Source organism: Schistocerca piceifrons, chromosome 4, assembly GCF_021461385.2.
Source record: "Schistocerca piceifrons isolate TAMUIC-IGC-003096 chromosome 4, iqSchPice1.1, whole genome shotgun sequence".
Taxonomy (NCBI): Eukaryota; Metazoa; Arthropoda; class Insecta; order Orthoptera; family Acrididae; genus Schistocerca; species Schistocerca piceifrons.
Window position 1 is genome coordinate 143,436,721 of NC_060141.1, and position 22,832 is coordinate 143,459,552.

At 44.0% G+C, this 22,832-nt stretch overlaps 1 protein-coding gene across 1 annotated transcript in view; it reads right to left on the bottom strand.

Moving 5' to 3' along the window:
- The window catches only part of LOC124794638 (juvenile hormone esterase-like), a 516,675-nt gene that overhangs the window by 333,649 nt on the left and 160,194 nt on the right, over positions 1–22,832 (bottom strand). Inside the window, exon 3 of the mRNA XM_047258150.1 lies at positions 13,726–13,884. Coding sequence (XP_047114106.1) covers positions 13,726–13,884 — 159 coding nt within the window. The remainder of the gene's footprint in view (positions 1–13,725; positions 13,885–22,832) is intronic.

A 22,832-nucleotide genomic window follows, 5' to 3' on the forward strand; every position in this document is an offset into this window, starting at 1 on the left:
TCCATACCATGATGTTTGGCCTACTTAAAGATCACGTTTAAAGTATATATTATTGTGATGTTTGTGGTGCAGTACAACTTGATTTCTCTCTTACAAATACTCTGACACAACCTAGCAATCGAGGCCTTTTATTCCACAAAGGAAATAGCGGACATTATTCGTATTGGCGTAAGCTATCGACATCATACCGGCCGGCAAAGATGAAGTGCAAAGAACGATTAGTAGGCGCTGGATCAAGTTCCCCTATCACAAGAGCAGCCAGAGGCACACACCCAAGCAACACACCATCAATGCCCTTTCGACAGCATGTATTTAGGCCGCCACGGCTCACTAGCTGGTTCCTCCCCCCTTTTCCCCATCACAGGTCCAGGTCCCCCCTCCCCTCCTTCTGCCGCCCTGTCACCTGTATAGTGCTGTTGTAAGTGAGTGTTCAGTATTGAGCGTCCCCTGCCAGTGTTGCGAAAGCTGCCATAGTGTCGCTAGCTGCGTTTTTTTTTTATCTCGTGCGAACAGAAACCAGACTGACGCCGTGTTTTTTAATTGTGCTTGCCTACTTCTTCATCCGCATCGTCACTGCAGTGTTTTTGTATTTTTTATTCCACAACTTACCGCCATTTTACAGTTTTTTACAATGTCACCGTTTTATCGCCTGTTTTTCTTGTTTGTTTCTATTCTCATTATGTTTTTTAACTTTTCTGTAGGCTGTAGAGCAGCTGCTGCCAGCCCGCCCACCCCCCTCTCTGGGGGAGAGGGGGAGGGAGGAATTGAAATCCAATAAAGAAAAAAAAACTACACTACTGGCCATTAAAATTGCTACACCACGAAGATGCAGTGCTACAGATGCGAAATTTAACCGACAGGAAGAACATGCTGTGATATGCAAAGGATTAGCTTTTCAGAGCATTCACACAAGGTTGGCGCCGGTGGCGACACCTACAACGTGCTGACATGAGGAAAGTTTCCAACCGATTTCTCATACACAAACAGCAGTTGACCGGCGTTGCCTGGTGAAACGTTGTTGTGATGCCTCATCTAAGGAGGAGAAATGCGTAACATCACGTTTCCGACTTTGATAAACGTCTGATTGCAGCCTATCGCGATTGCGGTTTATCGTATCGCGACATTGCTGTTCGTGTTGGTCGAGATCCAATGCCTGTTAGCAGAGTATGGAATCGGTGGGTTCAGGAGGATAATACGGAACGCCGTGCTGGATCCCAACGGTCTCGTATCACTAGCAGTCGAGATGACAGGCATCTTATCCGCATGGCTGTAAAGGATCGTGCAGCCACGTCTCGATCCCTGAGTCAACAGATGGGGACGTTTGCAAGACAACAACCATCTGCACGAACAGTTCGACGACGTTTGCAGCAGCATGGACTATCGCCTCGGATACCATAGCTGCGGTTACCCTTGACGCTGCATCATAGACAGGAGCGCCTGCGATGGTGTACTCAAAGACGAACCTGGGTGCACGAATGGCAAAACGTCATTTTCTCGGATGAATCCAGGTTCTGTTTCTAGCATCATGATGGTCGCATCCCTGTTTGGAGACATCGCGGTGAACGCACATTGGAAGTACGTATTCGTCATCGCCATACTGGCGTATCACGCGGTGTGATGGTATGGGGTGCCATTGGTTACACGTGTCGGTCACCTCTTGTTCGCATTGAAGGCACTTTGAACAGTGGATGTTACATTTCAAATGTGTTACGACCCGTGGCTCTACCCTTCATTCGATGCCTGCGAAACCCTATATTTCAGCAGGATAATGCACGACCGCATGTTGCAGGTCCTGTACGGGCCTTTCTGGATACCGAAAACGTTCGACTGCTGCCCTGGCCAGCACTTTCTCCAGATCTCTCACCAATTGAAAACGTCTGGCCAATGGTAGCCGAGCAACTGGCTCGTCACAATACGCCAGTCACCACTCTTGATGAACTGTGGTACCGTGTTGAAGCTGCACGGGCAGCTGTACCTGTACACGCCATCCAAGCTCTGTTTGACTCAATGCCCAGGTGTATCAAGGCCGCTATTACGGCCATAGGTGATTGTTCTGGATACTGATTTCTCAGGATCTATGCACCCAAATTGCGTGAAAATGTAATGACATGTCAGTTCTAGTATAATGTATTTGTCCAATGAATACCCGTTTATCATCTGCATTTTTTCATTTGTGTAGCAATTTTAATGACCAGTAGTGTAGTTGGCCTTACTCACTCACTCAATCATCCAGTTTGGCATCTGTCGGTTTACCAGTAGGGCGGGTTTAGTTAATCACAAGCTATGACAGTACATAGCGACCAGATTAGTGGCTGTAGTGGGACTAGTTTTATTGACTTTACATCACTGTGCAAGAGGAGCTTGTATCACAAAACACGGATTCTATTCAAGATAAGTAAAGTTTCCAGTTCATGTAAATAAAGAACCGTATTAATTCACGCATGCATTTGTGTCGTAGAAAGAGGATACCGGCCACCCTTAACATCCACTCTCTTGCTTCCTTGTAGTACAAGACGAAGTGGCGAACGAGGATAATTTAGTGGCAATCAAATTTAATCAACTTGGCCGAAGATTTTGCGTGCTTCTCTTGTGTTTTAGCTTGCAGCGGTGCTCGTGTTCAAGTGTTTCTATTTGCTAATTTGTTGTTGTGTTCCTTCATGTATTCCTGTAGGAGAGCCGCAGAGCTAATCACAGTTCTCTTTTTTTCAGAGGATTTGCTTCCTTTTTCATATAATGTATTTGTGTAAACCATGAATTCCCCGTCCCCTCCACTCACTGCCCCCGCGCCTCAGCCACAGACGGCCCATGTGATGGATCTAATACAAGTTATTCAGTTTCAGAGCCGACAAATCGTTACCTTACTGGTGACTGTACAACAGCTACTGACTGGACAAGCTGCGTCGGCCGCACAACCGCAACCAACAAGCGAACCAGTACAAGTGCCGCAGGCCAGTATACAACGTTCCGGTAGTTTAAGGAAACGGATGAGGAGTGAATTGAATACCTGACTCGGTTCCAATCACATTGTCAGGTTCCTCGTGCTCAAGGCACTGCAAAGTTACAGTACTTCCTTTCGATTGGGGGATCCCCAGTGTTCAGGTTAGTACAAAAATTATTCCCAACCGCATCTCCCGACGAACTCGTCTGTGAGCAAGTAATCGCTGCGTTAACTAAATTCAATGACCAGGAAGTCCAAGTAGCTGCAGCTAGAGATTAGTTCTTTCGCTTGCAGAAAAAGCCGGAGCACACGTACCGCCAGTGGTACACGGAATTAACGGTTATGGCTAGGAAGTGTAAATTTAAGTGTAGTCGTGGCAGCTTTTATCGTGATTTAATGATACGTGATACAATAGCATTCAGTGTCCCAGATAGTAGGATATGGGAACAGATCTTAAAGTACTCTGATCCATCTCTTCCCCACGTATTGCAAATCTTAGAGTAATATCGGCCGATAAGTTTGACCAGGCCCCGATTTGTGTTGTCGAGTTGCCCTTGTTCGCGACATTCCCAAGTAGCCACGACAACGAGCGCGTACACAGCTACGCAGATAGCCACGTAGATATGTAAACAGGTCCGTGAATTTATTGAAGTCTTGCCCTACATCTTTTGCTCACCGTAAAATATATGATTTCCCGTCACATAACGCGACGTGTAACATGTGTGGGGAAAAAGGCCATATCCAAACAGTTTGCTTGCAACGACACAAAAACGCCAATTTTGCCTGCTCCCAGAAAAAACAGGCTCGTGCACATGCAGTGAATGCTGTGTATTCAAAACTGATAACAGATTCTGACGAAAGTAAGATTAAGGTTGTGCCTCCTTCTCGCCCCAGTGCTGTGCAACGACGCTTTAACTATTTCTCATTACGAGCTGCTGACCGTCGTGTGAACTTCCAGTTAGGCACAGGAACCTCGGTAACTTTGCTTAATCGTGCCACGTACGAACAGTTAAGCACACCACGGCTTTCTAAATCTAGCGAGCACATCTCTGCTTACAACGGACAGGAAATTCCAGTGTTTGGAAAGTGTAGCTTGCCTGCCACTTACAAATCTCGTCCTAAGAAAGTGAATTTTACTGTGCTGAAATCAAGAGACATTGAGGACATATTCGGTTTAGATGCCTTTGATTTGTTTGAACTTAGCGTCCAAGACAATGTACTTTCAATCTACGTTTTTAACCAAAATACAGTATAGCTAGCGTGCTTAAAGAATTTACTGGACTATTTTCAGAAGGGTTTGGGAAAAGCCAATAACTTTGTAGCGTATGTTACACTGAAAGACAATGCACAGCCTAATTATTTGAGACAAAGTAGCCACTGAATCGAAAGAATTGCAAGATAATGGTGTAATTGTTCCCATTCAAGCTAGTCAATAGGCAAGTCCTCTTGTTTTGTTGTGTAAGCCTTCTAGTCCAATTCGCATTTGTGTTGACTGAAGTCTACAGTCGACACACAGACAGTAGTTGACACTTATCCCTTACCTCACCCAGAGGAACTCATGGACAGGCTTGGTGCAGGACGTTACTTTTCTAAGACAGATTTCGTGTTGCCTACTTGTAACCTCCATTGGATGAAGACCCACAAAGTGTTTGTTGTAAATATACACTTAGGACTGCTCAAGTATTTGCGTTTGCTCTTCAGCAGTGCTTCCGCACCCGCCATTTTTCAGCGTTATTCGGAACAGCTGACTGCAAAAGAGCCATTTTGTTCAAACTACCTTGACGATTTTGTCGTCTTAGGTCGTACACCAGAGCAACACGTTGCCAATTTGCATACTCTTTTTCGAGAGTTGTCAGAAGCAGGACTGAACTGTCGTCTCGAAAAGTATGACTTACTTCAAACTGAACTACAGTACTTAGGTCATGTGATAAAGTCAGGGTGTGCACCCCCTCCAGTCTCATTTGTTTGCAATCTGTGACCTGCCTGTTTCTCACAATGTGTCTGACCTGCAGCCAGTACTAGGCAAAATGACATATTACATTCTGTTCATACCGAATGCCGTTGAGATCGCGGCTCGATTGCATCGCTTGCGTAGGAAAAATTTACGTTTTATGTGGACCAAACACTGTCAGGACGCATTTCAGGAACTGAAAAATGGTTTACTTAGTGGCAGAAGAGTAGTGCGTTTAGAGCATACCAAGCAGGTAGTTTTGCAAGTAAAGCTTCTTCCTACGGAATCGGCGCAGTGCTTTCGCACACAACTGGTGTACAAGACAGACCAACTGCTTTTGCCTCAAATTTGTTAGCTCAAACTCAGTGCAATTATTCTCAAACAGAAAAAGAAGCTCTCGCTATTGTTTATGGTGTGGCCAAATTCCATCACTATTTGTATGGTCGCAAGTTCGTTTTACTGATAGATCACAACCCGGTTCCTAAACACAATGCCCTAAAATTGCAGTGTTGGGCTTTGTTGCTTTCGCAGTATCAGTATGAAATTGTGTACAGACGTACGGCGAAGCATGGCAGACTGAATTTGATGCATATGCCGTATCTTGTTGCCAAATCGTTGCGCAGAACTCGGAATTGCTGGAGTCTTTTCCCTCGCACTACTTGAAGATTGCTCAGGCCATGGAAGCAGGCCCAGATCTCAAGGTTTTGCTGCGTTACATTCGCACGTCTTGGCCTCGTTTATTGAACAGTATCAAGAACTCAGGTGTGCGCCGATATTTTACACGTCGGCATAACCTTTCAGTTCAGCAGGGTGATTCCATTCAAAATGACAGTGGACAGTAGCGTGTACCCATTTCCAAAGTTTTGCAAAAGGATGTGTTGCGATTCCCCCACGAAGGACACTGGGGAATGGTTCGCACTAAACAGTTAGCGTGTCGGCACTGTACTTGGGAGGGCATGGACGCCCACATTGAACGGATAACGTCAGTGTGGCGCAAGCGTGAAAACCAATCCGCTCCGCCCCAGACATTCGCAGCTTGGCCTACGACTCAATCTCCATGGCAACGAGTGCACATAGACTTTGCTGGATCATTTTGGAACACTTGCCGGCCCACAGTGGTATGCTCTTTTAGCAAGTTTTCGTTTGCGGTGCCTATGGCTTCAACCACATCACTTAGCACAGTTTCAGCGTTGTCCTCTCTATTTTGCACAAAAGGTTTGCCAGAAGTACTTTTCAGACAATAGACCACAGTTCACTGAACGTGATTTTGAACAGTTTTGTGAAGGAAATGGTATTCTTCATCTAACAAGCACTCCGTTTCACCTCCAGTCCAACAGAGAAGGAGAACAACGCTTCGTATGCACTTTTAAACAACAGAATGCGAAGCTTCGCACCACCCACACATTGAAACAGGCGCTGCAACTCTTTTTCTCCTCCTGTCGCTCCCACCCACAAGACAGACCATCACCGGCGGAACTTCTGCTTGGCCGCCGCCGCCGCCAGGCGCTGCTTCACTTGCTACAGCCACTGCAGCATCCGGGACCACCAATGGTCCGCAAGTATCGCTTTGCGACGCGCCACCTTGTTCTTTTCAAGATTATTGGCAACTGTGGGCTCTGGGACAGAGGCGTGATCCAGGAACACATTGTCTCTTTTATGTACTTGATCGCAGGTTACGATGGTTTGCAGCGCCGCCTCCAGAACCAAATTCGTGTGCCATTTTCCCCGCGCTTCTGCTGCTTTTCTTCCCCCAGGTTCACGGCCTCTCAGGACCACGCGGCCTTCACAGGCGCCTACTGCCGCCTCCACGGCACCCAGCAGAAGCGGATGGACGATGCACCCTCGCCTCCGCCGTCCCCGCTCGCCGACCCGATGGAGGTGGGCTTATGGTCGCTGTCGCCGTCGCAGTCATGGCCCCTGGCCACGTCCTCATTCCTGGATCTGTGCCCAGGCAGCATTTTTCTAGAGGCTGTTCCTGTTGCCTCGCAAGCCAGATGGTTGGGTACGGTCAGAAGTACACCATCCTTCAGTCACGGCTCCCAGCTCACCTCTAAATCCAGCATCCTTCCTCCCCCCACACCCCCACCATTGTCGTTCGCATCCTCCCTACACGACAATGGTGCTGCATTTCGGATTTCGGGCGGGGGAGGGGGGGGGGGGTGGAGAAATGTGCTGGAGAAAGCTGTTGCCGGCACGCTGGTCGGCAAAGATAAAGCGCGAAGATGTAGGCGCTGGGTCAAGCACACCTATCACGAGAGAAGGCAGAGACACACCCCCAAGCAACACGCCGCCAGTGCCCTTTCGACAGCATGTATTTAGGTCACCGCCGCTGACTGAAGGCACTCACTCACTCATCATCCAGTTTGGCGTCTGTCAGTTTACATGCAGATTGGATTTAGTTCAGCAAAGGCTACGACAATATATAGCGACCAGATTAGTGACTATAGCAGGACTAGTTTTATCGACATTACATGAATCTGCAAGAGGGCTATTACAGATGAGCTTTTACCACAAAACATGGACTCTATTCAATTTAAGTAACAGCTTCCTGTCCATGTAAATAAAGAACCGTATTAATCCACGTGTGGCCGGCCGCGGTGGTCTAGTGGTTCTAGGCGCGCAGTCCGGAACCGCGGGACTGCTAAGTTCGCAGGTTCGAATCCTGCCTCGGGCATGGATGTGTGTGATGCCCTTAGGTTAGTTAGGTTTAAGTAGTTCTAAGTTCTAGGGGACTGATGACCACAGAAGTTAAGTCCCATAGTGCTCAGGGCCATTTGAACCAAGCCAATCCACGTGTGCATTTGTGTTGTAAAAAGAGGATACTGGCACCCGTAACAACATCCTCTCCCTTGTTTCCTTGTGGTTCAAGAGTCTACATGATTTACTGCTATGGTTTAGCAGATGGAGTTAATCTGATAGCCTGCAACCTGTACACTGAACGATTTCCAGCATGCAGATTCTTGGGGAAACAGATCCCGTAGCACCCAAGAAAAGTAGACAGTGGAAGGCCTCGTTCAGTTCACATGTGTGAAATGAGCAGCGTGTTCTAGGTGCAGTGGACTACAATCCTGGAACCAGTATTCACTGAATAGCAGCAGCTGAAGGTGTTAGTCATCCTCTGGGTGGTACCTCATGAGCAGTTGTTATATCTGTCCTATGTTCAGCACGTCCAGACCCTTAAGGAACAAGTCCATCCTGCCAGATTGCAGTTCTGTCAATGGTTCTTGCGGCAGTGTGGTGCATATCCACAGTTTGCTTCCAAGATTTTGTTTACTGATGAGGTAGAGTTTTCATGAGGTGCAATTGTCAATTTCTGTAATCAGTATGTGTGGGCTGATGAAAAGAAAAAGACGTGAGGATTGATTCTCAATCAATGTAACGTTAGGCATTCATGGCGATGGACTATTAGGCCATATGTGCTACCACAGAGATTTACCAGTGATTGTTATCACCGCTTTCTGAAGAATGTACTGCTTGTCTTGCTGGAGGATTAGCCTTGTCAGGACAGACTACAGATGTGCTTCATGCATTATGGTGCACCAGCATCGTGTCGGCATTGTGGACCGGCTGGGAAGTTTCATACCTTGGCCTGCTCGTTCCTTGGACCTACATACACTAGACTTCTTGTTAAGGGGTTACATGGAGCAATCGGTTTATGCCACTCCAATAAACGGCGTGCAGACGCTACAAAATAGTGTCTTCCATGCATCTCAGCAGATTCAGAACCAACCATGGAAATTTCAAATAGTGCATGAGTCCTTACACCGAAGGGCAGATGCATGTATTGAGATGATTAACATCATGTTGAGCACCTCCAATGAACAAGTGATCATATGTTACCGTATGTTTTGTACGTCTCATGGTTTCAGACATGTTTTTTTGTTTTTATGCATAGTCATTCCCCGAAATATTGTATATTTTTTTAACGCCCTGTATACATATAACTCGCATAAGTTGTAAGCTACAGCTAGTGCATCTGCAAAAGATAGTATTAACAGCTTATGTCAGTATGACCAATAATTTGACAACTACATGGTGTAATGGGTGTATGCGTAGATATTTTATATGGCGTACATTAATATACACACAACAGTGTGTTGGTTACTTTTTCTCTGCATCAAACAGTCTTTCCACAAACATGTAACATAATTTACATCTAATGTCTTCTACATAGTCGTAACTTGCACCACTAAGTGCATTGTGCCTGTCAGTATAAACTGTTTTGAGCCCACGTGTTCAGCCTTAAACATGACCTGTTGCCCAGAGGAAAATAAGCACTAATTACTTGCTCTTGCCACACATAGTTGGAGGTACTACTCAACCTAAAACATACTACTTGTAATAGTTACAATTATTAGTCTGCAGCTGACGTAAATAGTGATTTAATGTTGTTCAGTGCGCAGTTCTTGCTCGTGCCCCTAACAATCTAACCTTCAAATAGAAATAGTTGTGAAAACGAAGGATCAAGCAAAGCGAGATCGACCCCATGCTGTCAGAAAGAAAAACGCTCACTATGACGAAGCGCCATGTGGAAGTTACGTGTGACAACACTTTCGACAATATTAATTAAAAATAAAATATTATTCGTCTTCTTCTGTATCTTCCGGGAAGTAGGGCTTACTAACAGTTATGCTTTATTTGCTTTATCGAGCGAATGGAATTGCTAGTCGGGTCTTGAAACCCTCTCTAGCACAACTTTTAATATGATTTTTGCTCTCTCGTTTACCTCTTCTCATTATAAAGAACCTTATAAGCGCCTATGGTGCACGAAGACTGCAGTGCCATATTATACTGCAAAGAAATAGTTATGAGAATACTTAAAGTGTGCAGGTCGACAATTAGCTGAGGCGGGCGCACCGTCCAAAGAAAACGATGAACTCGCCTGGTGCTCACAACGAGTGTGTTCTGGGCACATCATTTTGTGCTAGCTCCAGAGGCGAGAGGCAACCACACATACTTTCAAACTACGGTGTGACTCTAAGTTCCGCTGTACTGAACATGTTATGCTGGCATCCATATCGTTTTACTTATCTGTTTGCATCATGGCAACTACACAAAATGCAGAAAAGTGCGATACTTCCTTTCAAAAACCGTATCGTTGAACATTTCCATACTACGATTGTATTGGTGGCGTATACATTAATGGAGATTCATTATGGTGAGGAAACTGCTAACAAACAAATCTGGTGTAATTAATAATTATTTTACCAATGGGAACACTCTAACAATCAAAGCATCAGATTAAAGAGCTTGGCCCCTCGCACGCCCTAATGTACCCACTTTTTTTAATATTACATTTCGCCGACGAAGCAGGTTTTATATAAATTTGATCAAAATCCTATTCAGTTAATAATACAAGACAGCTACACATAGTAGCAATGCAACATGTGCTAGAATACACACCAAAAATGGTTCAAATGGCTCTGAGCACTATGGGACTCAACTGCTGAGGTCATTAGTCCCCTAGAACTTAGAACTAGTTAAACCTAACTAACCTAAGGACAGCACACACATCCATGCCCGAGGCAGGATTCGAACCTGCGACCGTAGCGGTCTCGCGGTTCCAGACTGCAGCGCCAGAACCGCGCGGCCATTTCGGCCGGCAATACTCACCACTCACCATTCGTATGATACACAGGGCGGTCAGAAACAGTCTGAAATCTTATAAGAGTAGGCTGTGGTGAGAAATAATTGTTAAGGAAAATATTCGATAGTCTGCGCCGCTTCCGATTTCTCGTTGAAGTCAGCCAATCAAGCAGTTGTGTTCACACACTCAAGCACCTGCATGCGCTACAGCGCGGTAATACACAGACGTCTGTGGGTCTGTCAGTTACCATTTGTGGCAATGCAAATTATCAGTTAAAAGTGCCTATTTTGTAAATGTTAAGCTTAAGCTACGTGGGTGAAAGCTATGTTTACATCTACATCTACATAGATACTCCACAAACCACCGTATGGTGCGTGGCGGAGGGTACCCTGTACCATTAGCAGTCATTTCCTTTCCTGTTCCACTCGCAAATAGAGCGAGTGAAAAATATTCCTCCATATGAGCCCTAATTTCTTGTATCTTAGCTTCGTGGTTCTTACACACAGTGTACGTTGGTGGCAGTAGAATCGTTAGAGAGTATAGAATATTGTCGACGTTCTGCTGTGCTGTAAGGGTGCCGCCGATGACAACCAAACGGGTCCTGCTATGAAAATAAATGGCATCTACACCATCACTCCTGGCTGTCAGCCTATACGATGGACGACCGGCAGCTTGGTATCGCACTGCTGTCCCGGGCGTCACCAGAGACGTCTTCGCTGGTCAGTGGGGCTCCGTTCAAAGTGGGACTCATCACTGAAGAAAAATCTATTCAAGTGAATGAGATCCCATACCCGACAAGCAGGGGTGATGGTCTGGGGTGCCATGTCATTTCATAGCAGGACCCCTTTGGTTGTCATCCGTGACCCCCTTACAGCACAGCAGTGCGTCGACGATATTCTACCCTCAGTTTCGTTGCCGTTCGTGGTAAGGCACCCAGGGCTTACATTTCAGTGAAATAATGCTCACCTGCACTCGGCGAGAATTTCTATTGCTTGTCTTCGTGCTTTTGAAACTTGGCCAGCAAGGTCGTCGGATCTCTCCCCAATTGACAATATTTGGAGCATTATGGTCAGGGCCCCCCAACTATCTTGGTATTTTGGCGATATGACGCGCCAATTGACAGAATTTGATCCGTCAGGAGAACATCCAACAGGTCTTATTAAACAATGGCAAGCTGAATAACTGCTCGCAAAAGGCCCGGAGGTGGACCAACGCGTAATTGACTTGTCCAATTTGTGAAGATCTATCTTATGAATGAATCATTCATTTTTTCCTGAAATTCTAATCGTTTGTTTGTACATATACATCACATATACCGATTCCCGTCCCATTCGGATAATTCCTTCATGGTGCGATGGTTTTTTCTTTTTTTTTTCTTACAGCGCATTTTCGAGCCAGGTTCATTTTTGCCATAGCCTCTATATCGTCGCTACAGAACTGTCACACAGTTCTCGTCGGTTACTGGTTCTTTATAGTTACCCATCAGAGTTTAAGAAAACAATTTTCCATTTCTCCTAAAGATTCCCGTTCACTAAAAATTTGCGGTACGCTTTTGGAAGCCATATACCAGCCTGTTATGATCCCAGCAGCATGGTTCTTGATTCATTTGATGTATGATTCCAAATGCTGAAGTAATAAGCAAGATTTTATCCCAAAAATGGTTCAAATGGCTCTGAGCACTATGGGACTTAACATCTGAGGTCACCAATCCCCTAGGACTTAGAACTACTTAAACCTAACTAACCTAAGGACATCACACACATCCATACCCGAGGCAGGATTCGAACCTACGACCGTAGCGGTCGCGCGGTTCTAGACTGAAGCGCCTAGAACCGCTCGGCCACAGGGCCGGCAAAGCGAATGTTCAGAAAGTTTATACGTATGTTACTCAAGCTAACAATTCCCTCCGCATAAAAGAATGGCTTATAAACTTTGCTTTGCAATAAGACACAAACACTAGCTTTATTGATTCATCCCACAAAAATTATATGCTGTAGGACTTGTACAGCATACGGTGCCTCAAAAGTCGCCACACAGTTATCTACTAGTTCTGTTGCGTGAATGCGTGCTGTCTGTTATTTCGGGCATTTTCGAAAGAACAGACACCACGTCGAATCCGCAGCTATAATATAAGTAAATTGAAGGTACGGAGGGGGAGAAAGGAAAGGAAGAGGATGGTTACTGTCGGCTGCATCGGGATATTACGCGGGATCAGCAGCGACGAGTCATAACGTGTACAGGACCGGGATTCGAAACCGGGATCTCCTGCTTACTAGGCAGGTGTGTTAACCACTACGCCATGTGGGAGACAGGAGTATAGCAATTGTGCGGACTATCTCGACACACCTGACGGTCGATTGACATTCCCATCGAGCGCCACCTACATGAGAATCCTCTCCATTTCCTCCATGGTCGCAAACCTGAGATTCCCACAGGAGGTCAGACGTATTTGTGCACCTGCAATGAAGAAGGTGGATCCATTGCCCAGCTAGGCGTATAAGTTGTATGAATGTACGGTGTCTGTTTTTTCGGACAAGATGTAGCTGACAGCAATGATCCCTTTCTTTCCCTTTCCTTTCTTCCCCTCTCTACCTTCAATTTACATATTAGTTCTGGCTGGTTCAAATGGCTCTGAGCACTATGGGACTTAACAGCTGAGGTCATCAGTCCCCTAGAGCTTAGAACTACTTAAACCCAGCTAACCTAAGGACATAACACACATCCATGCCCGAGGCAGGATTCGAACCTGCGACCGTACGTATTAGTTCTGTTGGTTGACTTACTTAGGCTAACTCTTACTCAATTCCTCTCATGTCCTCATCTGATATACATGGTTGGCTCTTATTTCGTCCTGTGCAAAAACACAGTTTGTTGAAATTGCTTACATCAACAGCTCATGAATGTCTTCATTGTTTGTTTATTGCCAAATCGGAAACTAAATGCTCTCTGTGGTGGAACTGACAACTCACATCTTCCATACTAAAGATGCAGAAATCTTATACAACGTTGTAACCATAAAATTCACAACTGATGCAAACTGGCTATTGGCACGAGCACTCTAGCAGTCATTTACACAACTGTCAGCACTCAAGCAGTGGCAAACGAAACTTTAGATCGCCTTCCTTCCACCGGTATGTAGATCATTCACATTCAGTCCACATATTAAAAAATAAAACATAATTAAATTGGGTCCACATGTTTGTTTAATAATATACTCGCTCGCGCTGACATGGGTGCTACCAAACATACCTCTGAGCTTGGGAGTCGCGGCGTGTAGACGTTGAGGTAGAGGCAGTCTTCCTGCCCCACCACAACGGGTTGCTCTAGGAAGTAGTTCTTCTGCGTGCACATAGGTGCCTCCACCGTCGCATCGCGCTCGCCCTGCCATGGCTCTGCTGGGACGGGCGCCTGCAACAATTTTACTTCTTACTTATTCGCATTTGGCCTGGCAGCAGGCGGACTTTGGTTGTTTTGCCACTGATTCAAAGTACTTAGCTGATATATAAGTAATGTTTGTACGATAATACAGTGATTATGAGATGTCTGATATGATTTCGATGTTGTTCTCAGTTCTGTGATTTCTCGGGACGTCAGTGGTGTGGTCACCCGGTAACGGTGGGAACTGGTTTCTAACAGAGTAAGATTGATTAAGATGATATAAGAAGGTGAGTCAAGAAATAAGTCGCAAACGTCAGAATATTGTACACAGTTTGAAATTTCGTGCATGTGTGATTATTGAAGGGGGCAGCACATGTCAGATATAAGACAACCCCTACACACTATTCTGCAATCAGAGGTTAGTAAACTACTACTTGTGCAAGACGGCAGATGAGCAGACTAGAACAGTGTACAGTTGTGCATATTTTGTGGCCAGAGAGCCGTCCATAGAGAGTGCTTAAACCGAAATGGCCCTAATACATAGAGAGAACTGTATTTTATGGAAATCTGTGCTTATTTGGCTCCACAAGTTCCAGAAGTACGGAAAAGATATACAAACAAGTGGTACCTTGTTGCCCTCTGTGATATCACAGTGGTACAACAGTGTAACACATGGAAGAAACATACTCAAAGATCGTCATGTGACACTCGATGATGTAGTGTGCTCCCTAAATTGTTCTCAAGCAATCGTGTAAAAAATCATTGATTGTTCAGTGATCGAATCTTGTGAAGTTTGTACACATGGTTTCTCCCACCAGTTAACTTCAGAGCACAGATGGAACAGAATGAGCCTATCCATGAATTACAGTGAAGCGGGATACAGTTTCCTAATGCTGAACATAACAGGTGACACGGCCCTCTTCCCCATGAGAATCAAGTTCTAAGCAGTTCCGTTGCTATGCAATGTCACCGCGACTGTGTTTCAGATCATGCAGGTTGCCGATATCTGAAAATCCCATCATTGGGGTGGACCCTGTAATGGTACTTGAATTTCGTAACCATTACGGCACCTCACGCAACCTCTGATACCAGCAAAATTCTACTGTGTTTCTGTAAAATAATTAACATATTTCTGTGACAACATTCAGATTTGATTTCATTAATGTAGAGGTACTTTGATACATCGATATGTTTATATTGCAATGATATTATTCTAATGTGTATTCTTTCTTTTGTCACTATGATCTTTGAGGTACTTGTAACTCTGATTTTTGGGCGCGTAAGCGGTTATTAGAGAGTCAAGTCTTGGTCGTCATGTTGAAAAGACGCAAATTGTAGTCAGTTTATGAAATGTGAACTTTAACAGTGAGGAAGATATTTTCAAGTATGTTTTATATAGTGAAGTGATGTTGCAACAAAAGTAATAAAAAAGTAGTGTAACTTAAATTCGGAGTGCTGATTACTTTTTTACATCACCATTCTCTTAACTTGCAAAAGTTTAATCTTCAAGAATGGTTTATGAAACACATCTATAAAACTTGTGAATATTGCAGAATAACACCTAGGCCTCTTTGCATCCGAGCTTAGAATCATCACTACCTAGATTTTCGACGATTGAGCCATGAGTTCACAACGAGACGAGCGTGGGAAACACGAAAAGACGAGTGCCTAGTTTATCCATTATTTCAAGAAATGACTTTATTAACTGTGCTCTAATGATACCTGCCACATAATATAATTTTATTGTTGCCCGAAAATGCAATGTTTAGCAGCGTGAGCAACACAACAATCATAATTAATTTTTGACCTTTGTTGTGGTAGGGTTGTTAGAACCCGTTGATGACACATCCTACCACATCACTCTACGGGAAGTGCAACATATTATATGCCACAAACCAGGTGGATCCTTGGTACCCTGTCAGCTACTGTGTTTCTTGTAGATGACGACCTCTGGCCGTCAGGTGTGGCTCGTATGGGGGCCATGATTCCCACCAAAGACCAATTGACTAAAAACGTTTATATTTTGACATATACCAGTTTCCAAATTTCTTAGATAATATTCAGGATATAGTCTAAAATGGCTAGGTATTCTAGAAAATTACAACTTACACAGTACAGTTTTGAGATACTCTCTTGCAGACTCGCCAGCATCAGAGATCGTTCAAGCCAAGAAAATGTTCAAATTGACAGGCTGGCTGTACCTACTGACAACAAATGCGACACAGTTTGTGAGCCACCAGGTAAGATCACCAAACCACAGGAAGTAAAATACAGCAAAACCGAAAGGGAGAGGCCATCCACTGAGAAAAAAAAAAAAACATAATTACTGGGCAATGCGAGTACTGGCCCACTTTGCATTGTTGCCAGATTTCTGATGACATCATCCAACATTGCCAGATTCCTCCTGCACTCCTCTCCCCACCCCTCTGTCATCACAGTGGATCTGTGTCAATTGCCATAAGTAAAACATGAGAGGTAATTCAAAAACTGGCAGAAAATCCTCTAAGCACAATTTTGTCAAATGTAAAATATCAGAAAATTGAAAGTTCCAAGTTGGTAGGCGTAGCCCAACTGCCCTAAGTATAAAACCCAAGACAGTGTACATAGAACACGTCCTTCTAGATTTTCCCCAGCCCTCTGACATCAGAATCCAAGATGGCCACTTGTCAAATCCAAGATGACATGGTTGCCAGGCCATTTGTCCGAAGAATACAGTACAAGTACTCAGTTGTGCTAAGTGTAAAATGGGGGGGGGGTTGCATTCAAAAATCCGTTTGTCTTATCTATGAATCCACTTGTTCTATGCTCAGATGAAACAGTTTCTCACATCCCAGTTCCAGCCTACTTGTGCTGTTTAAACAAATGCCACCATGACTGGGATAATATAGAAACTATTTTATTTACTAAAACGAACACTAGTCACATTAGGAAGGGCAGCAGAGCTAAGAGCTTTTGCTGACGCCACCCAAGGGGACGGTGCATCCTGACAACCATCACTAGGTCACATTTCAATAGTTGCCTGCAGGCTGCTGCTGCCAGCCAGGTAGGCTAAATGCAGCCACCACAACGTGCCTCACAGCCATCCAGTGGGAAACTGTATGCTGCACAATACCCAAGTGTGCCGCTGTCGCTCACCCAATGTCTCAAACAGAAAGACATCACTGGAGTATCGATGGCAACCCATCCTGAGACCAATCGCAAAAGCACACAATGCACCACTGCAATGTGAAAGTAATATATATACTGCCAATAAAGAACGATTCAGTTATCAATAAACTGTCAAAGAGTTAACACTGCCAACATGAAGCATCAGCCTTCATTATCATCATGGAAGTATCATCAATGTCTCTCTCTCTCTCTCTTTGTGTGTGTGTGTGTGTGTGTGTGTGTGTGTGTGTGTGGGTGGGTGGGTGGGTGGATGGGTTTGTGTGAGCGTGTGCGTATTGTTTTCAGATTTTTTTTATTTCCAGATGAAGCACTGGTGTGGCCACTGACGAAGCTGGCACATACTAATATTCAGTACTTCATTTAGTTGAAATTCAAGCCAAAGTAAATCTGTCAGCATTGTAATGATGTCAGATCAAAAATTTACCCAGTTGTGATATTTGAACACTCATAGTATGTATTGTGGTAGTAAAGTGATATTGTCCACATCAGAGTGGTGTCAGTTGTGTAATAACTCAGTGGGTATCGTGGGCATGCTTGCTTGTAACACTCAAACACTTAAATTGTTAGTAGGCAATCACAAATCAGTGCAGGCGACTTCCCATGAATAATTAAATTTTTCAATGGTCAGAGACCACTCATATGCAGAAGAAGACTTTTAAGATTTTAATGTATCCTAATTGTAGCTAGCAGCATACATTATGTGTATATTCATACACACGTATAACAGTACGCCGTAGACATTCGACAAGGCTTGAGGTGAAATAGCGTTTATGAAAATTTATGGACCAATTTAATGGAACTATCATGACAAACACTGCATGCTGTTGAGGAAAATGTGGCTTAATGTTTCCACATGTGCTTCACATTAATAATAGTATGAGTGTAGCACACGAGATGTGATAATATTGCTTTGCTCATAATCGAGCATGTGCAGTCGACAAAACAAAACTGTTTGCAAGAGAAAAGTCTAAAACCCACATTGGGCATTCTCAGTGTGTACAGCCATATCACAAATTTTGCCCTGTTAAAGCGGCTATGTTGGGTTATGGCTGCATCATATTACCATACCAGTGACACATACTGCACATAGCATTGGAAATTAATACAATTTAAACATTATACGCAGAAGTACAATATATCAACCGTGGTCGCGAAATACATAATTATCTGAGTTGCAGCAGTAGATTCCGTCTGAAGGTAGTGTGTGGTAGTGTCACTGTCACAGTCGAAGTGCCTGTGAGTCAGAGTTTGGGTCTGCATCCTACCAATACCTTTTATGTCCCCGTCGTAGTAGTTGCCAACTGCCTTTCGGTAGTAGCTATCTTGTCTTGGTGAGTAGAAGACTGGGGCGTATTAATTGTAGTCTTTAAGAAAACTACTGTAGACTAGCAAAAACTTTATCACAAAACTCACAACATTTTAAACACAATTCATCAGGGTTACTTTAAGGGCATTCGTTTATAGGAATGAGAACATATTAAAGTCTTGTGGAGTAAAGGATGTTAGATCAGATTTCTAGCAAAATGTTGTCTTTCACAAAGTTCGTATTTCAAATGTAGAAGAGAGTAACCAACCAATTAAATATTCATCTCTTTCACACGAATGAACTGGTAATTATGTACTTCCTTCCAAATTATGCACTCAAATGCAAGCGGCAAGCTCACCAGCAGTCCTTTTGCTCTTACATTCGGAACATTAAAATTCACTATCATTCTCAATTTCGAAAACTATCACGTCGAAATTAAGTTGCCGAAGAGAGAGTTTTCTCTGCATGCACGCAACTGTTCATAGACGTAACAGACAGAATGGGAAATCACATGCACAGAAAAAATCGTTGAGAAGAAGCTGAATGAGAAAAGATTATTTAACGATGATTTCATAAATGTTAGTTTGGAAATAAAATTACGAATATGCTGGGAGAAATAAGTTCAAGTATTCAGCGTAATGAGTCTGAGTAAGACGTCTGAACTCCTTCAGATGGACAAAATCCGGTTGGTATGTGTGTAATGATATAAAAGAAATAAATACGTACGAAACTGCACGATCTTTCAACCGACAGAACAAGCGTATAATATGGTATTCCAACGGAAATCACGGTGCGTTTTTCCATAATTTTAAAGGAAAACAGAACTCAGTAAAGTCGGTGGTCTGTAGGTATAAAACTACACATGCAAGATGATGGAAAGCACTACGCTTTGCCTTATTGCAAATAGAATTTATCTTGAAAACATAACTACGTTTGAATTGACATTGACTTAAATTTAACTAGAAGATAAAAAAAATGTAGTGTGACTAGGGACTCTCGTCGGGTAGACCGTTTGCCGGATGCAAGTCTTTCGATTTGACAACACTTCGGCGACTTGTGCGTCGATGGTAATGAAATGATGATGTTTAGTACAACACAACACCCAGTCCCTAAGAGGAGAAAATCTCCAACCCAGCCAGGAATCGAACCCGGGCTCCTAGGATTGACGTTCTGTCGCGCTGACCACTCAGCTACCGGGTGCGGACAAAGCAAAACATGATATTAATGAAAACGATTTTGAATATAATAGTAAGCTACCTGTTATGAGAGAGTTCGCTAATGTGAGACAGTTACATTCTGTTTAATGTTAGTGCTCAGCTCTGTTGGCAAGTATCAAAACTTATTTCTCACAGAAACTGCGGCGTAGAGCAGTAACAACGAGACAATTATGGAGCTGGACATTATTCAGAATCATTTATTTTAAAAATATTGAATTTAAAGTTTTTGGAGAGTATGTGCTTGAAGTACTTTAATGTCTGAAGTTGAGTAGCTGTTGCAGCAATATTCTTCACAAAGTATTCTTTCATTCGCTGTGGTGAACTGTCCTTCAAATTGAAGAGATAGGTTTCTAGTGTATGATAGTTTATTAGTAATACACAGTACCATGTGTATCCTAATATGTGACGGTATCGCAGATCACGTAGGACCATGCTATCTCATATTAGGATAAATTCAGCTTGCCAGTCTAGTAGCTGGATTCAGACTCATATTTTTATCAAGTGGTTTTGACAATTTCGTACCGTCTGTAAAGCCATTTAGTGATGATCCTGTTGTGCTGATACTTGATGGGCTTCATACACACACACAAAAAAGTTTTGCATCACCCCGGTTCCCCGAACTCCTGAAGATAGACGTTGACTGTGGATATTCTATCACAGACACAATCCCTTTGACTGTACAGAGATGTCACTAAACCCACCCGAAGATGTAAAAAGCCATGCAAGAGCAGCGCCTATTAAAAGGAGGGCGTCCGACAGCCCATCAGTTCCGGTCATTCCATCAGGAAGGACGTACACGGCTCGTGTTGTCTGTTCAACCATGCCAAGACGCTCAATACCGCTGTTCACTCGCGTACGCATTGTTACTTTGGGTCAGAAAGGGCTCTCAACAAGGTAAGTGTCCAGGCGTCTCGGAATGAACCAGAGCGACGTTGTTCGGACATGGAGAAGATACTGAGAGACAAGAACTATCGATGACATGTCTCGCTCAGGCCGCCCAAGGGCTACTACTGCAGTGGATGACCGGTACCTACGGATTATGGCTCGGAGGAACCCTGACAGCAACGCCACCATGTTGAATAATGCTTTTCGTGCAGCCACAGGACGTCGTGTTACGACTCAAACTGTGCGCAATAGGCTGCATGAGGCTCAACTTCAGTCCCGACGTCCATGGCGAGGTCCATCTTTGCAACCACGACACCATGCAGCGCGGTACAGATGGGCCCAACAACATGCCGAATGGACCCGAGAGAATTAGCATCACGTTCTCTTCACCGATGTGTGTCGCATATGCCTTCAACCAGACAATCGTCGGAGACATGTTTGGAGGCAACCTGGTCAGGCTGAACGCCTGTCCAGCGAGTGCAGCAAGGTGGAGGTTTCCTTCTGTTTTGGGGTGGCATTATTTGGGGGCGACGTACGCCGCTGGTGGTCATAGAAGGCGCCATAACGGCTGTACGATACACCATTGCTATCCTCCCACTGATAGTTCAACCATGTTGTTGTTGTGGTCTTTAGTCCTGAGACTGGTTTGATGCAGCTCTCCATGCTACTCTAGCCTGTGCACGCTTCATCATCTCCCAGTACCTACTGCAGCCTACATCCTTCTGAATCTGCTTAGTGTATTCACCTCTTGGTCTCCCTCTACGATTTTTACCCTCCACGCTGCCTTCCAGTACTAAACTGGTGATCCCTTGATGCATCAGAACATGTCCCACCAACTGATCCCTTCTTATAGTCAAGTTGTGCCACAAACTCCTCTTCTCCCCAATTCTATTCAACGCCTCCTCATTAGTTATGTGATCTACCCATCTAATCTTCAGCATTCTTCTGTAGCACCACATTTCGAAAGCTTCTATTCTCTTCTTGTCCAAACTATTTATCGTCCATGTTTCACTTTCATACATGGCTACACTCCATACAAATACTTTCAGAAACGACTTCCTGACACTTAAATCAATACTCGATGTTAACAAATTTCTCTTCTTCAGAAACGCTTTCCTTGCCATTGCCAGTCTACATTTTATATCGTCTCTACTTCGACCATCATCAGTTATTTTGCTCCCCAAATAGCAAAACTCCTTTACTACTTGAAGTGTCTCATTTCCTAATCTAATTCCCTCAGCATCACCCGACTTAATTAGACTACATTCCATTATCCTTGTTTTGCTTTTGTTGATGTTCATCTTATACCCTCCTTTCAAGACACTGTCCATTCCGTTGAACTGCTCTTCCAAGTCCTTTACTCTCTCTGACAGAATTACAATGTCATCGGCGAATGGATTTTAATAACTACTCCGAACTTTTCTTTTGTTTACTTTACTGCTTGCTCAATTTACAGATTGAATAGTATCGGGGAGACGCTACAACCCTGTGTCACTCCCTTCCGAACCACTGCTTCTCTTTCATGTCCCTCGACTCTTATAACTGCCATCTGCTTTCTGTACAAATTGTGAATAGCCTTTCGCTCCTGTATTTTACCCCTGCCACCTTCAGAATTTTAAAGAGAGTATTCCAGTCAACATTGTCAAAAGCTTTCTCTAAGTCTACAAATGCTAGAAACGTTTGCCTTTCCTTAATCTTTCTTCTAAGATAAGTCGTAAGGTCAGTATTGCCTCACGTGTTCCAGTGTTTCTACGGAATCCAAACTGATCTTCCCCGAGGTTGGCTTCTACTAGTTTTTCCATTCGTCTGTAAAGAATTCGTGTTAGTATTTTGCAGCTGTGGCTTATTAAACTGATAGTTCGGTAATTTTCACATCTGTCAACACCTGCTTTCTTTGGGATTGGAATTATTATATTCTTCTTGAAGTCTGAGGGTATTTCGCCTGTTTCATACATCTTGCTCACCAGGTGGTAGAGTTTTGTCAGGACTGGCTCTCCCACGGCCGTCAGTAGTTCCAATGGAATATTGTCTACTCCGGGGGCCTTGTTTCGACTCAGGTCTTTCAGTACTCTGTCAAACTCTTCACGCAGTATCATATCTCCCATTTCATCTTCATCTACATCCTCTTCCATTTCCATTATATTGTCCTCAAGAACATCGCCCCTGTATAGACCCTCTATACACTCCTGCCACCTTTCTGCTTTCCCTTCTTTGCTTAGAACTGGGTTTCCATCTGAGCTCTTGATATTCATGCAAGTGGTTCTCTTTTCTCCAAAGGTCTCTTTAATTTTCCTGTAGGCAGTATCTGTCTTACCCCTCGTGAGATGAGCCTCTACATCCTTACATTTGTCCTCTAGCCATCCCTGCTTAGCCATTTTGCACTTCCTGTCGATCTTATTTTT